Source organism: Diplotaxodon limnothrissa, linkage group LG19 (genome assembly GCF_057381915.1).
Source record: "Diplotaxodon limnothrissa isolate DT_005_m linkage group LG19, D_limnothrissa_male_GT1.1, whole genome shotgun sequence".
In the NCBI taxonomy this organism is placed as follows: domain Eukaryota; kingdom Metazoa; phylum Chordata; class Actinopteri; order Cichliformes; family Cichlidae; genus Diplotaxodon; species Diplotaxodon limnothrissa.
The window spans coordinates 32,506,296-32,523,269 of record NC_140614.1 but is presented as its reverse complement, the minus strand read 5'-3'; the positions used below and the strand labels follow the sequence as shown (position 1 = coordinate 32,523,269).

General features: G+C 43.8%; 2 protein-coding genes across 2 annotated transcripts in view; one reads left to right on the top strand and one right to left on the bottom strand.

Moving 5' to 3' along the window:
- The window catches only part of LOC146612611 (formin), a 46,501-nt gene extending 42,743 nt beyond the window's left edge, over positions 1-3,758 (bottom strand). Inside the window, exon 1 of the mRNA XM_085343191.1 lies at positions 2,210-3,758. Within this exon, the coding sequence (XP_085199317.1) occupies positions 2,210-3,758 (1,549 nt within the window). The remainder of the gene's footprint in view (positions 1-2,209) is intronic.
- A 3,117-nt stretch (positions 3,759-6,875) lies between these two features.
- The window catches only part of LOC146612610 (ryanodine receptor 3), a 116,624-nt gene continuing 106,525 nt past the window's right edge, over positions 6,876-16,974 (top strand). Inside the window, exons 1-2 of the mRNA XM_085342496.1 lie at positions 6,876-6,923; positions 8,557-8,649. Of these exons, the coding sequence (XP_085198622.1) occupies positions 6,876-6,923; positions 8,557-8,649 (141 nt within the window). The remainder of the gene's footprint in view (positions 6,924-8,556; positions 8,650-16,974) is intronic.

Sequence of the window (16,974 nt, the reverse complement as noted above, 5' to 3'; positions counted from 1 at the left end):
GGTATTGGCTGCCATATGTCACAGGAATTGAGGAAGGGAACTGAAGATGGGAGTGGGGTATAGAGAAAGATTAATCCCCAAACAGGCTGAAAGCTGCATAATCATGTATTAGCAATACTGCCATAACAAGAACTGGATCACAAAAATATCTGAGATGTGACTGGAAGTGTAGTTATACTCAGCTCTATGCAGACTTAAATCATTGTCCAAGCTCAGCTCATCATTTCTGCCCAGATGCAGTGCAGAAGCTCTACAAACCACCTCAGCAACCAATCACAGACAGCTAAGCTAGCTAAAGTCTACTTTCTTCTGAATCAGGGCTGATTGTACTTTTTAAAATATTAAGAGGTGAAAGTCAACACCAAGATAACACAGAGAAAAGCAAATTTGCACCTTAGTAAATGCATTAGGCATTACATTAGCCAAACTGCAGGGCATGAGCATTGGCACATGAAGTAAACAATAGAATGTGTCACTTTAAAATTACCACCCGCATGATCACACTCATTAATAAGAACAAAAGCATCAATAAGAGGGGCCAGATTAAAGAGCCCAGATCATAATTAGTTCGACATTTGCAAACCATGAAGGTCCAGGCTCCACACTGACCCACTTAGCGCCTTTTGGCTGTTCCCTGTGATGTTCATTTATCTGCGTTAACATCTAAAGTGTATTCAGTTATCAAAAGGGCAATCGAGTAAACAGCAGAGGGAATTCATTTAAAATTAAAGCCTTCGCTTTGGGACTTGTGGAGCACGTGGACAGTATGATGCAAGGTCTTGGTTTCAATATTACTTTGGAAACCTGCTTGAAATATAAAAACCGATGAGGAAAAAAAGAAAAATAACGGCAGTCAAATTTCATACATTTTATATTGTGGCTACGTAGGGAAGCACATAAAACAACTTCCTTTCACTGGGTGTTGATCCTAATCACTTCCACATGAGCTATTCTGGACTATTTATTTCTCTATCTGCCCCTTAGTTTGGCTCCAGCTCATCTCTTTTCTCCCATCAGCCACCGAGCTGAGCATTGTTGGCCTGTATGTGATGTAACTTAAAGACCCCAAGTTCCTTAAAAAAAAAAAATTCAGCACTGTCGCTGAAGTGTGGGCAAAGTAGCTGCATAGACCGACATAAAAATAGCTAAATATTGCCTGCAGTCCACGAGTGCATTAAATAATCAATGGAAGGCCATCTGTTTGCTTTTGGAGATTAGAGTGAGGATTTTCAATGGGCTCTTTAACCATGTTACAGAGATACTAAATTTAATAAGATGGAATCACTGAAAGCAGCATAAACTTGGGTCGTGCAGTCTGGAGCAGGTAAAGCTGAAACCCACACTGAGGGTAAACGGTGACAGAATAGCATGACCACAGAGCTAAACACAGGCTGGAGGAAGAGAGAGAAATCGTCAGTCACACTGACATCACTGAACTCAGCTTATACCACGTACGGCTTTGCAAAGATTACACAGGGAACGCCGTGGGTTTTCAATCCCATTATTTCCGTCATTGTCAGAATCTCATACAAGAAGACAGATTATTACAAGAGGAAATGAGATGTACAAATAAGGAAATCCGAATCCATTCTGTTTTCTGTAGCCCTTCCTGCCTACTGAGTCCCTGATCCAAATTGGCAATGCTTGAGTTACTACTACACTCATGAGAACTCTGCTCAGGTTGAACTCTGTGTCAACTTTATGCCTTTGATCCAGGACACTCTTACTAATCTTCCCCACAGTGCTGAGAGAGTTAAAATAGATCATTAGTGAAACTATTCTCGAGCCCAGCTTGCCCCTTGTACAACTCTGTTGGGGAGGTTTTAATTTGTGGCCACACATCAAATCCCAAAGCAGAACCCAGCAGTCACAAACTAAGAGGACTAAGAGAGCCTGGCCTGTTTATTAGATAACAGCCTGAATGGCAAATACATCTCTCTGTGTGGAAGATGTTTGTCAGTTACAATGCTGCAGATTGACTCAGCCTACATCTCAGGCACTGCATGTGCCGCTACAGATGCACAAAGAATGCCTTTCAAGGTGTCTTTTTGTTGTTCTGCTCTTTGAAATTAGCGTCTGCAGCGCCAGTCGAAGGGCATCTTCTAACAAAAAATGGTTTTAAACTACTGAGCGAGTAAAAGCATTTGCATCAAGGCAGGGTGTCTGAGCATGAATCGCTGCATTAAATGCTTGATTTCTGACAGCTCACCTGTTGTTGTGGAATTGCTGGAGGAGTTCCACTTGCAGTTGCTCGGCGGCCTGCTGAGGTTCAGATCCAGCCGAGTGACGGCCCGTTTATTGCCATTTTTGTCTATGATCTCAGAGAAGATTTTGGGTTCATCTGCGTTACTGGAGCTGTCTTGATCAGGGTCAGTGTCCTTATCTGAAAGGAGTACAATGCGGTGATTGAGTTGCGGGCTTTCCTGTTTGGAAGACAGAGGGGACAGGACTGGGGACATGCTCTGGAGGCTGTTGGAGGCTGGGAAGGAGGTGCTGAACACCCCAGCGAGGGAAGGGGAAGAGGGGCTATTTTTGTGGGATTTGGGCAAGGGCTCAGTGGTATTGTACAGGGGCAGTCGCAGCCCCTCAGAGAGTTTGTTACATGACTTTTCCCCCCTGACCCTGTTTGGCCCTCTCCACTCTTTATAGCCTTGTTGGCCTTTGCTAGATTCAGGGTGTGGCACAGCCCCGTCTGGACTTGTGTGACTAACATGTTGCACCCTCCCTTCTACATCCTGCACTCTGGCAACAACCCTGACTCCAACATTCCTCTGGTTGATTTCACTATAAAGCTGTTGAGCTGACTTGATTGCTGATGCATCCTCAACTACCATGTCAACCGGAGAATCAAATCTTTTAAGCGGCCTAAGGTTACTCCCACTTTCTCGCCGGGTCAGACCCTCCATTAGGCTGCAAGAAGATGACTGGTAACCCAGTTCTCCGTCACACTCTGAGAAACAAAAATCCATGTCGGGGTCAAATGTGCGATTGTCCTCCATGAAGTCCCAGCCCTCACGGGTGATCTGGAAGGGTTCCTCCACTGGCAGGATGGGGTTACTGATCGGACAGACACAAGAGCCAACGATTGGGCTCTCAGACACATGGCCAGAGGCCTTGGTACCTGGCATCTGCTCCACTTCCAAATCGGCACATATAGACAAACTTTTCTCAGCTGGAAGCTCAAGACACGGCTCTCCACCTGGAGTTTTCTTCTTCATCTTACTGTGCAGGAAATTCTCTGCGCTGTCAAGCTTCTTCCCCCCTAACTTCTTCATCTTTTTACTTTTAGGCACACCTCGCGTCTGCTCTGGAGACTGATTAAGGGAGTAGATGCTGCCGCTGAGAACCTGACTGCCAAGATGAACGTCTTGACCCTCCATGTACTCCTGGAGTTTCCCCTCCTGGTTACCCATCCTGACTTTGTTCCTGCAATCCTTACACAGTGATAACAACTGCGCCAGCAACTGGTGGTGCTCCGCCACCAGCCAGCAGAGCTCTGCAACTGCTTTCTTTGTTGCCTGCTGGGAGGTGAGCAGTTCGCCTGGAAAGTCAGAAGACTGGCCTCTTTGTTTGGACACTGCAAGATCCTCCTTTCCTCGGTCACAGTCATTACCAGCCTTGTCTGAACGAGGGGCGCGGCTCTTGTACTCGAAACTTGGGGCCCGCCTCTTGGGGAAATAACGGCTGATGTTGCTTAGCTCATGGATGGGTGCATACAGAAGCAATATAGTGTGGGTGCCCTGCATGATGGGTGCCATATTAATCACTCAAGCACTGTGAGTATGCGGACGGACTCAGCTCGGACTGCAGAGGAGGATCTCTGGCTATTCATCACTTGGTCTGTCCAGATTCTGTCAGAAAGAAAGTAGCACAGAGTGATAAATCTGCTTTTGGATGGACACTTTATGTTCAAGTAACATACCTGTCCTGCTAAAGACACACATTACCTCCACATACCACACTTTATTTTCTTCTTTAGGATAAAGCTTTAACTAAATGAAAGCCTTTAATCTGAGACGGGGCACTGCTAGGGTAGGCTACATCACAACAGTCCTTTCACAAACAGGAAGCTTCCATATTTCAATGTCACATTAAAAGCTGGACACAATCCAGCAATCATGCATTTAAGAAGAAAGCTCCTAACCCCAGCTCCACCTCCATCCTCCTGTCCATTGTTGTGTAAGTGGATGAAACATTTTTAAACCGCAGTTCATCAACATTTCACAAGCTGCGGCATTTAAAAAAAAAAAAAAAAAGAAAAAGCCTTGCTAGTGTCACACAAGGTGACGACACACGCCGAGCCCCGAGCAGGCGGCCAGCAAAGATGTTTACAAGCAAAACAGGCTTCCACACGCTCGCCCCCGCATGTCGCCTCATGTCTCAGCAGTTTATATGATATTATAATCCGATGGGTTACTGTCACCTTGCAGGAAAACACGAGTGTTAAGATGGCAGCGTAACTACACTGCCCTGAAGGCTTTCGGGTTACAGCTGCCCACTTACAAGTGAAAACCAGCGAACATTTAGTTAAATTAGAATTTTAATTATCTTGAATTACATTTTTTTTTTAAAGCGAATCTTCTTCATAAGAGCTTCGGTGACGTTTAATTATCGTTAACCAGAAGCTGAAAGTGCGCTACAACCAACAGCACCTGCTGAGGGTTGAAGCAGATGCTAAAAGATAAATACTTACTTACCCGTTTTAGTGGCATGGCAAATATTTCTTCACATCTTCTGCGGTGCAGCCAGCCAGTGCCGAGTGCTCACCGCTGCTTCTCCGGGCTCGACAGTCCTGATGGACTTCCGTTTAGTCCAATAGGGAGAGCCGCCGCTGGCTCTCTGCTCTGTGATTGGTGCCTTAGTGTTTATCCACAGCCCACATTTTGAGTCAGTGCAGCTGCGGCTTGCAAGTAGGCCATGTGATGGGTTCGGTGTGTACTTCGGACAGGGAATAAATAAAGTGTGGCTGTGCTTCAGCTATGGCAACGTTGGCAACAAATGCTACTGTTTTCTCGGATAACTTTGAAGAAAAATAAGCGAAAGCGTCGCAATTGGCCTTTGAATGACTTAACTAATATTTACAAAACAGTGACACCGGGTGGCCAACTGTGAAAAAAATTAATGAAATTTTATATATATGACAAAAGTGTGTGTATAAAATTAGATAGAATATTCAAAATTTATATTAAATTAAATTCTAAGCGGCATGTCCAGGATTCCTTCTTTAACCTATTACAACTGGGATAGAGCAAGACAAGTGTTTTCAGCGTAAATAGTCTGGGACCTACGCAAATAAATGGCCACGGAAGTCCATGCATGCACGGGGAAAGCCATTTCGTAAAATTTCTATTCAAACACCAAAACAAGCCAAGATTCTGATAATAAACACATAATTAGAACAAGTGTCATAGCCTCGGTCGAACATGTTTAGAGTCGGACTTATGTCCAATAACTACCGTTTTGAAAGCTGCCATCCTTCTGGATAAAGTAATGTGCTCTCTCACATTTCCTGTGTCGTCTAAATGGGTTGTCGCGGTGAGTGAGGTTTCGGAGAAACAGGCGCGTTTGGACATTTGCATTTGTTGCGAGTTAGATTTGCATTGTTGGGAAACTGGAGAACTGCAGAATGGCTGTTTCTACAACGGTTTGTATCCAACGATTTTAAGGTTTATCATTAAAAACTTAAATGGGCGTTAATATGATCATGATTGATTATATTAATGCTAATACAAATACTTCTGCATAACTTTGAAATATTACTTAATCCTTCGGATGTACTTTTTAAAACATCACAGGAAGAATAAGATGAAGAATAAAGTAACTAAGTATATATGGTGCAATGAATGGTGGAAGGACGCCATGTAGAGCTGGTCTTAGCAGTTTGGCGCACTGACGCTAGAGGGCAGCATCTCATCGTGTTGGGGCGCCTGCGTGTTTATTCGCTGTAGATGAGATGAGCGAGCTTCATTATGCTTATGACCAACCTTTGGGTCACCAGAACGACCGCTGTCACACATTATAAGTGAAAAGTCTTACTTTGCATTCATTAATATGTAATTGAGTTAATCAAATATCTGATAAATAATTTACAAGTGAGGTAGTAGTTGTGCAAGAACCCCCTCCCCCCCCTTTTTTTTGTAATAATAAAAAAAGAGCTCTGTTAAGACATCATAGCAAATGAGGGAACGTTGTTCTAGATTCAGGCTGATTTGGAAGACGTTTGCACTTCAGCGGTAGCAGTGACATATTTTCTATACAATAGTCATATCCACACTTCCTCAAACATTTAGAAATGATCGGCAACATAAAAAAATAGAAAAAAAGGAAAACAAACAAATAAATAAATAAAATCCCGTCCTCTGCAGGGTGAGTGCAGGACCCTCCACACTGAAAGCCTGTGCGGGTAGTGGGGTGCTGACCATGGTGCTGATCTGGAAATGGCAGCTAGCGTGAATTTCTTGCGTGCGCCGTGGTGGGAGGGCGCGCTATACCCCACGCTTTAGCATGCGTGTCGGGAAAGAAATTAGCTTTAGACGGAAAGCGCGTGTCGATTTTTTGAATATTCCCGCTTGTGCTAATAAGGTCTGACGGTGACGTCGAAGACACATACCCCCCCCCCCCCCCCTCTCCAGCATCTTTCGCTACAGGACTCGTCTTCTCCCCGTTTCCCCGCCACGCACCCGTCCCCAGTTGCTCCAGCCCTCCGATGCTGACACACACTCCTCCTCCGGGCGGCGAGCACAGGGGCGTGAGCGCAGGGGTTTTTGAGTGACACATGCTGCGGTAGTCTCCCGCTGTATGGCCGTGGATTAGCTATATGCTAATTTCGACAGGAGAAGGCAGCCAGCGGAGTCTGAACAGGCTCCTTTGCAGCCATGGCTGAAGGTGGAGAAGGAGAGGATGAGATCCAGTTCCTCAGAACTGTAAGTACATTACTTGTAAGCGCTGCTCTGATGGCTGTGGGAATATGTGTAGCTCTCTGTGTGAGTGTGTGAGAGATTATTCCTGTCGATTGGCTGCCACTTTGATTTACTGACAGATGTTATTCTGTCATGTAGCTTTCGATAACCCTCTCCCTTTGCACATCTCACAGGCGTTGACAGTGCCCTATTGTTTTGCGCATCGTTCACTGACAGCTATTGTGTTTCGTACAATCTCTGCCCCTAAGAAGTTCACAGCGGTATTTTCCCCCTCTTCTGCTGACAAACTTACCTGTTATCATTATGTGGTAACAGTTTGGCAGTTCGAGCTCTGCGATCCAACTTAAAATGGCTCACTGAATCAAGAGGCTTCATTGTTCTGTCAGCGTCAATTGACTTGTTTTTGAAGAGAAAAAAATGGACCTCTGAACCAGTGTGCTGTATAATGCACTAACGTGGTAGCCTGGCAGCCTACACTGCCTGTCCAGACAGTCGCCCCAGGGTTCCTGTGCAGCAGCAAAGGTCTATGCAAATGAACTAAGAAGGAGCATCTTTGCAATAATCACAGTCTCACTGCAGCCAGCCCAGATTACCAACGCTGTCTTACTCGTCAGAGACAAAGCTAACATAAACAGACAGTATTGTATGCTCATTAAATAGTGTATGATTAGGATTAAACGGGCTGAAGACTATTTTCTCTCCTTGGCTCTAGCTCCGCACTACAGTGGAAATATTTGCCACTTAGTGGAAATGGATTTCTCTAGCTGAGGATGGGTGTTTAAGCTCGTAAATATCTAGCTGTGTTTGGACTGAGAGGAACGCTTTCTACTGCTGACAATGATAGATGTTGACACAACCCGCTCATCCACAAAAAAACGCACCGAGAGGCATATCATACCCGAAAAATTCCACGCTAGTCTCGGATAGATGAAGGAGCGCAGCACCTGGAGGTCTTCCAGATAGACCCAGAGACAGTAGGAGGTGTTCGGTTGCACACACCACTGGCGCTGCTGCTTGTGGTTTCCCTTTATTAAGCTGCTTACAGATGCACAACCTGCTGTACTTGGAGGCACACACAGTAGCGACGTTGTTGTTGTGTTATGCAGATTACAGCCTTTTTTAAAGACTTGAACAGAGGTGTTTTAAATGACATTTTAATTAGTGATTAGATATTTTACAGCAGCGTCGGATAATTAGAGACGTCCAGCTTTAAAATGTGACTTTAGAGGCATGAGCAAGACTGGAAACCACAATCCAAGACTGCCCCTTCCTTTTCACTCAGAAGTAAGCTTATACCCCCTGCTCATTTGCCCTGCAGCCCCCCAACCTTTTAGCCACAGCACATAGAGGTCACCACATCAGCATGTCTGCCACTTCAAAATAGAGCTGACATTTCAGCACTGTTTCTTCTCTTTTCCGGCCTTGAATTTAAATGCCACAAATCCAGAGTTAAGATTTTTAAAGTCAACCTCAGGTGAGAGTTTTGGAATTGGCGGATTTTTCCTTGCTTGGCTCTTTGTCCAGTTTGTTGGCGCGTCACTGAGCAATTTTCGTAAACTCTGGAAGCAGAAGCAAGATGACACTGAGTAATAGAAAGCTGCTGTTGCTTTTTTTTTGTTTTTGTTTGTTTTTTTAGCGGCTTGTTGCATCCTCCACACAGGGAAGCGTCTGGCAGAATGGACGGTGTCGGGACGGCGGGCGCATGCTTGGTGCTCATCAGTGTAAAAGTGTGAGTGTGTGCGTTTTGAATGCAAATGCGGAGCTGTAGCTGTGTGGTGCAGTCAGGCTGCACCAGACGTGCCACAGCAGAGCACAGTGCAGAAATTATTCAAGGCACAGCTGAACCGCTCGGCGTAGAGGAGCAGAACAGATATGTGTGCGAGGATGTACGGGCAATGAAAGCAGTCCTGCAGAAACAAATGCACAGTTGGATGCACATATGCCTATCCAAAACATCACACACACACCCACGGTGACTACTCTTGCCTTTGCACTGATGCCACTTAGCGCACTTATAAGCACAGATATGCTGAGGCTGTATTTCTTCCTTGCGTTGAAATGTTGACTGTTACTTGAGACGGGGAGCTTGATAAAGCAGTTCGCAAACTGCCTTTTCTCTAACAACACAAAGTAATTTCCCTGGAGTGGTAGCAGAAATTACCCCTGCCGGACTGCTGCCTATAAACCCAACACAGTGGGAGGAAATAAAAGGAAGAGAGGGAAAGAGCAGGGATATCTCAGCCACGGGTAATTTGATGTTACAGGAAGAGGAACGGTGCTGATTGTGAGCCAGGAGACTCTGACAGAAGCTTCCCCCACAAACTGCTGTTTAATGTCCAAGGGTGCGAGGGGCTGTGCAGAGACTTTAATAAGTCTGCATATTCCATAGGCATTGTGTTCGCCCTGTTTGCAAATGTCCTCAAATGCACCGGCTCCATCAGCAGTGGCTTTGTAATAGGCCCTATAGTGAAAAAATATCAGCTTATGGTCACATTGCTCAGGCTGCTCATTATATAAGGGTAGTTTTTTTAATGAATTGCTTGCCTGCTTGTGTCATTAGTGCAGAAAGAAGAGGGGGAATAAAGCAGGGGGGGCCTTAAGAAACTTTCGGTCCTGATGCTCGCCGCTCTTCTCGCTTTAATTCTCAAAAACCACCCTGTTAGCCGCACATGAGGGCACTCGCACAGCTTCGCTGATGGATGTATCCCTGCTAGGCTAATATCAAATTCTGGGGCTCTATTAGCAGTTTGAGTAGGAGTAGCGACTTTGAAAAGGCCAGACCTGAGCTGTGACTAATGCGCTGTGGCAGCGCTCGGCTTGTTTATGTGAAGGCACTGGCCTCACTTTGCATCCAGGCGATGACTGCCAGCGCAGCAGCACAGAAGAAGCAAAGCAATGAGCCTAAACAAGCAGCACCAGAGAGAGAAAAAAGAAAGGAGTCTGTAATCTCAGTAAAACACTAATTTTGAGTGTGCCGTGTGCCGGCGGCCTCGGTGCCAGAGGTCGCTCGTCCTGTGCGTCTCCTTTCTGCTCCTTCGCTGCTGTTGCTCTTTTCTCCTCCATGTTTTTCTTCAGCTCCTTTCCCCGCAGATGAACTTTCATTTCCCTCTAATCGCATAGTTGTGAATAACTGCAGCTGTGCACGTTATTATCACGTGTCTTTCCTGGAGGATGTCATCTGCAATTTGAGATAGTAGCAAGAGTGCGAGGGTGAAGGAGCCTCACGCTGATCCAGAGGCAACCAAAGGTGCCCTTGTTCTGCAGTCAGAAACTTTCAGAGCTGAGAGTGGGTCCTTGCCAACCATTCATCATTCATATATCCATACTGGGGTACTTGTTTGTGCAGGGTTTGAGTGCCACAAGTATGGCAGGCTTGCACTGTCACTCACTTGGTCTTTGTATAATTATTAGAGATGACCATGAAATTATTCCACGGACGGGAAGTTCGGTTCAGCACATCACCGCGTTCTGTGTGACACCAAGGAGGCGAGCTTTAACGCTATTATGATGAGTGCTTCTGTCATTTCACGGTTGAATTAAAAAAGTAATAGCTCACTTTTGTTAGTGAGCGAAAGGCATTTCGAGTATAATGGTGCAGATTTTGAGCGCAGGGAAAAAGCTTTGTAAGGAAGCGATTTCGAAAAAATGTCTTTGTTTGTTGCTCCCCATCGTGTTGCCTTACCGGTGTTTGTGTTTTTGTGTGTTCGAAGCAGAGAACTGATGTTTTGTGTGAAAGCTTGCCTTTCCACGTTTGCATACTTAATTCTTATTTCTGGCCTGCTCGCTTGGCGCGCGTGAAATCAAAAGGATGTGATGCATTATATACATATCACTGCTCAAATACGCACACGATCATAAAGCCTCATCACACTCCATCTCATAAAAAACTCAACTTACAGAGCGATAAGTTGGTGTGAGGTTAAGAGTGTAATTGTTGTTCAGCAGGAGGCTGTTTCTCTGTGATGAAGATGGACAGATCAGATAGGCCTGGAATGAAGCCAGAGGGCCTGCCCAGAGACAACACAGTGTAAAGCTGCAGTAATGAGCTATTGATTGTGCCACCAAATGAAGAAATTTCCTCAGCAATGTCAGTGGCGTGCGGTAAGCAGGCCTGATTGATCTGGCGTTTCGGATATTGAATATTTAATAAGGCAGTGTAGAATCTGTATTGTGACTGCTGGAAAACATCAGAGGGAAAAAGCATGAAATTCAATATGCTTGAAGTTTTTTTTTATAATTAAATTATGAAAGGATGTGAAAAGTGATCTGTTTTATCTCTCGATTTTCTTAATGGAACTAGCATACGTAATAAAATTCACTGCAGGGTTTTTATCACTTTCTTTTCACATGCTTGTTTAAGCCACATTTGTGTAAAACAAACAAATTTCCATTTAAATCCACACTAACGTACACTTTATTCCCCTGAACTGCGTTTTCCCGACACAGTTCACTTTATCCAGAAACAAAATGATTTTCTTTCTTATCTTTACAAGCAGCATAGATGTATTTGAGTCACGGCCCAACAATTGACTGGAGTTAAGCAGCAAAAGCCTTAAACACCATAAGTCAAAGGAAGCAGAAGCCTCATAGGTTCCACCTCCTCCAGCCACTGTTAGCCTGTTGGTTGCTGTTGCCTCCTCCATCATTACCAGGGCCGTCTCCCATCTCTCTCTGGGCTTCTCTTTGCTGCTGCTTCTTGGCAGTTAATGTTGGCTCGCACACTCGAGCATATTCTGTGTTGCGGGATATGCTTTACTCTAAAAAGCTGTAGCTATCTATTAGTCATTGATTGTAGAAAATCTGTGATACAGATTTCTGCTTGTGAGGCAGTTCTTGGCTTTTCCTCTTAAGTACTTTTTTCTGAACTGTTTTGTCTCAGAGCAGAATATAGAAGATTTCTCTTCAGGTTAGCATAAAAACTGAAATCTATAAAGCCCCACTGGTGACTTTGGAGGTCACAATTTTGTTAGTGTGTAGCAGAAACTGCAGTTCATTTAAGAGTTACCTGAGCCTTGCACCAAAAACAGGTCAATCTCCATAAGTAACGTGAAAATGCCCAAATTAGCAGCACAAATAGAGATATTTACACCCTAATATCAAAAATTTGTTTTGCTCTCTTACAGCTAATGTCATAAAAACTATCCAGTGGATGACTTTGTATATAGAGTCATGTGAAAAACTAAGTGCACCCTTTGATTCAGCAGTAACTTGAAATAATAATTTTCTGTTATAAGGACATTTTCAGTCTCTCATGTCACCGTGTTGGATTTGGCCCACTCACTGCAGTCACTCTGTTTGATTCAGATTTGCTGGTGTTCTTGGGATCATTGTCCACTTGCACAGCCCCTTTTGGGCCAAGCTTTAGCCCTCCATCACTGTGCTGATAGTTGATATGCGCTAATATGCTGTGTTTGGTTTTCATTAAATGTGGTGCTATGGCCAAACATCTCTATTTTGGTCTTGTCTGTCCAAAACATATTGTTCTGGAAGTCTTGTGATTTGTTCCGGTGCATTTTGGCAAACCTAGCCTGTGCTGTCATGTTCTTTTTAGAAAGAAGAGGCTTTCTTCTGGTAACACTTACAAACAAGCCATACATGTTCAGTCTTTTTCTACTTGTACAGTCAGGAACTTTAGCATTTAATATTCTGAGGCCTGTAAGAGCCTGAGATCTAGCAATTGGGCTGTTTTTACAAAAAAAGCTTTGCACGGTTTGACCTTGGGGTGAATTTACTAGGATGTCTACTCCTGGGAAAATAGTGGCATTCTGTTAACACACCTTTAATGCTCAAAACCAACAACCAACTCCAGAAACTGCTGAAACTTCTGCTTTTATAGAGGTGCTTACACTTGTTTATGATCAGTTAATTAAGGTCATTTGATTAGCAGCACCTGGCTGCTGCTTACTCTCCTTATTCTCATGGAAGCATCAACAGTGCACTTAGCTTTTCAGAGAACCCCGTGAAAGCTTTCTTTTTCACATGGCTGTAACTGTGTAAGTTGGCCACTTAAATTCGGTTAATACAGTCTGAGTTAAGACCAATGACTCTAAAAAACGTTGCACCCCACTTTAAAAGCATTATGGTAGTAATTAGAATCAAACTTATGAGAAAGAAGACCCCTTGAACATAAATCAGCGTAACTACTGATAATGAACGAAAGCATCTTTGGAAAAAAATTATCTGAGGAGAATTTTTAATTTTAATCTGACCCCAGTCCCATCCGCTAACATGCAGGAGGTGGGGTTTATGACCTATACTGCAGCCAGACACCAGGGGGCGATAGAGACGTTTTGGCTTCAGTTTTGGGAAGCTGTCGCGTCGTCCATGTTTTCTACAGTCATTAACTGTGTCCAGTTGGGACACAGCTAGGGTTGCCAACTCCCTGAAAAATAAATAAGGGACACCTCGTGGCCAGGGCCGGGCAACCCAGTTGTCTTCACCCTTCCCAGTGTGGTAGCTCTTTTTTTGTGTGTGTGAAATTATTTTTTAACCATTTGACTTGAATTTGATTTAAGCAGATGAATATTCTTTTTGATATGACCATATGGGAAACAAATGATCATTTAGCCATTTATTTTTAGCTCACAATGACAACATTAACACAGTAAAACAGGTCTCTTTCTTAAACAGAAGCCTGTCATGCTTAACTTTTGAGAATATAAGTAAATCTTTCTTTAAAAGAACTCTGTCCTGCTTAACTTAAAATTATATAAATTAATAGAAAACAATAGAAAGAAAAATATTCTTGTAACAGTGCACATATAGTGCATTTAGTACAATTGGCTTCAGTTGAGGTATTATTTCAGCTTTTCTAATCAGCTGCTCCTGTTTGTAAACCCGCTTGTTCCCATGATTACGCATCATAACTCATCATCATTATTCATCTATGTATTACTTTTATGTATTAGTCATCTATTTGTTGTAATCATCCATCCTTGCAGTTGTTTATTACACAAAATAAATGATATTATCACACTTCTGGCCACATAGCGCTGATATTCACTGCACATGCCCATATTAACCTTAACCAGAGGGTTTAAACAACAAACCAGTGTTTACATACCATATCTGCTTCTGCCGTGGCCTGGTGGACAAAAAATTGGTTAAGGGTTCCCCGAGCTTTCACGCCCCTCATGTTCTTCTTGTGCCCACCACTAGAAGCATGCCTATGGAAAAAGTGCGCCGGCACACAGTGCAGTGCGCTTTAAAGGTGTTATCGTGCACTTTCCCAGCCAGGTGTTTTCCTTTTCCCAGTCCTCCTGTACTTTTGCAGCCTTTTTTCTTTTCTTTCTCTGAGGGGAACAAACATTGCTGCTCTAATGCTGGGCTCACACTGTGCGATTTTTGGCCCATTTTGAGCCGATTTTTGAGTCGTGCGACCGATTTGGTGATCGGCCCGATTTTGGCCTTCATCGTGCGTCGTGTAGTATACGTGGGGTAACGAGAAGCGATTAACACCTCACGACCAGCTCCCGATCATCAATCGCTCGTGAGGGTGTCACCACAGCCGCTCACACTGCTCATGCGCAAACACGTAAACATCGGTGAAAAAGACGGCGCAGCACGGCTGTGCAGCGTGTGATCTGGACACAAGTGATGGAGGCACAACTTGTAGAACTTTGGAAAGCTCATCCGAGCCTTTTCGATGTGGCATCACAAAATGATCACGACCACAACAACCGTGAAAATAGTTGGATTTACACTGCTGCTCAATCACAGCTGCCTGATCATGTTTTTCATTAGCAATTTAGCAAAGTTGATGGTGGTGGTGTGCGTGTCTGTGTGAGTGAAAGACAGAGAGAGCGAGCGACAGATTTTCTGTTATAACCTTCATGTTATGGAGGCACAGTGTGAGCACTCAGGTCGCATCAGAGCATCGGGCGGTATAGTGTGAGAGTACATCGTGACCTGCAAACTTCTAATCCCTGCGAGTCAATCGTGCAGTTTGAGCAAGAGCTGAATAACGTGACTGAAAAAATCACACAGTGTCTGCCCAGCATTAGGTGTACTGTCATCCGAGACGTGCACCGCAGTGTCGGCGTTTGTTTCCCTGTTGGCCATGCTTCTTGTTGTGGTCATCTGTTGTCTTCCGGTATTTTCTCCGCAAGCGACCTTTCCTCGACCAATGAGATAATCTGAATTGTCATACTCGAATTGTCATAAGTGTGCTGTCAGCTCATTGGTCACAAAGCAGGAGAGGGGCTGGGAATTATGTTTTCAAACAAAGCGTTAATTCCATTAACATTTATAGACTACTTTTGATTCTCACTGTATTACGGGACGAAGTGCGTCCCTTATTAGCTCAATACGGGACGATTCCGTATTTTAAGGGACGGTTGGCAACCCTAGACACAGCTAAGGTGGCAGTTCAGTTTTTGTGTGAGGTACATGCCGTTTTAAGCTAATCGCTCACTAGCCAAAGTAGCATCCCATGTGACATTTAATCTAGCATGAACCTTACTAGCCAAGTTAGGTAGCTAGCGCGATACCTTAGAGAAGTTTACTGTTTACTGCCTCATCCAAATATGGTCGTACCCAATTTCAAAAACACTACAGTGACTAAAATCCTGAACTCTAGGCTTCAGAACAGCAGTCTGAAAAACAGTGGTAATGACCATTTTTTATACACAATTATATAGAGTCATTCACATGCTTAAATTATAGCTAATTATAGCTATAGGTTAATCAAGGCTGTTTCCTTCTTCCTGTTAAGCTAAATCTAGTGTTTAGCTAAATATTTAAAAGGCATAATACCGGAAGCTACTTTCTCATTTAAATCTCGGCAAGAAAGGAAATACAAGTTTAAAAAGCACTGCTTGTAGTGGTCCTTTAGTTTCTCATTCACTTCATGATTTTAGTTGTTTTACAGTAACATGTGTGCTGCATGAGTTCTATCACTCTGCAAAGAGTTTGCTGCCTCAAAATGTATTGAAAAAATATCATCTTCCCATTTTTAATTACCTGCAGGAATAGCACCAAATCCACCCAGTGAGAAAACATTTGGCTCATTTAAAGTGTTTGCCAAACAAGACAGATGTTCGTCTGAATCTGTAGCCATGAACACAGTGCAGTATTCACTGAAGATTTATACATCAGGTGCATCAGATGGAAAAAAAAATAAAATGAAAACAGATGTACTGATGGCCTTTACTGCTGTGTCTGTGAATTCAGTAAAAAAAATGAAATGGTACATTTGTCAGGTGACACAGTCTGCTAAGATGTTTTTAAGATATTCCTACCTGTGCAGCTGATAGGCCTGTTACCACTGTTAGGCCTTTAATAAGCCATTTAGAAGAGTGTTTACTGCTGCAATCTGCTGCTGTTGAGGCTCACTTTGCAGAAGTTAAGATCCTTTTTCCAGATTTATTTTAAAGTGAACCTTGACGGTTATCTGAACTGTAACGCCAGGTCTTTATGCTTTTGGGTAATACACTTCCAGCCGTGTCACCTGAGCATGTCAGTGAAGAATCTTGATTGAGTCGACCGAGGGAGTGTAATTGGGTAATTTGCGGGATGGCATAGGTGCATCCAGGCGCAGCAACAATTGCTATGCTGAGAAAATCCCACCTCGAGGCGGGTGCCAAAGTCTCGGCCCTTTCAACTGATATTGACCGCGTTACTCATAAAAGATTCATACCTCTTTAACAACCCCCGCGTCGCACCACGCCAATACAGACAAGGAGGCATCACTCTTTTTATTGGGTCTTTTTGCTGCAGAGTCAACAATGTGTGTTATAAAAACATAAAGTACTATTCTGCCCCGGCAGCAAGCGAGGCAGGAGATTCATGGGCTCCAGCAAAGACAATCACAGCAACACACATGCTTGCTGACACATATCCAACTTACCAGTGCTGTGTTATATTTTTAGTTTTCAAGTGCATTCTCTGCATTATACTGTAGCTTTTTTGTGTGCTCTACTTTCTGCTGGGACTCTGCAGTGCTTCAGTAAAGAGGCAACCTTTATAGCTAGGTCTGTGTCTAAGCCTGCAGGTGAGAAATGCTGGAGCTTTTGTATCCTTCTGCCCTGCTAAATATCTGCAGCATTGCTCAGCC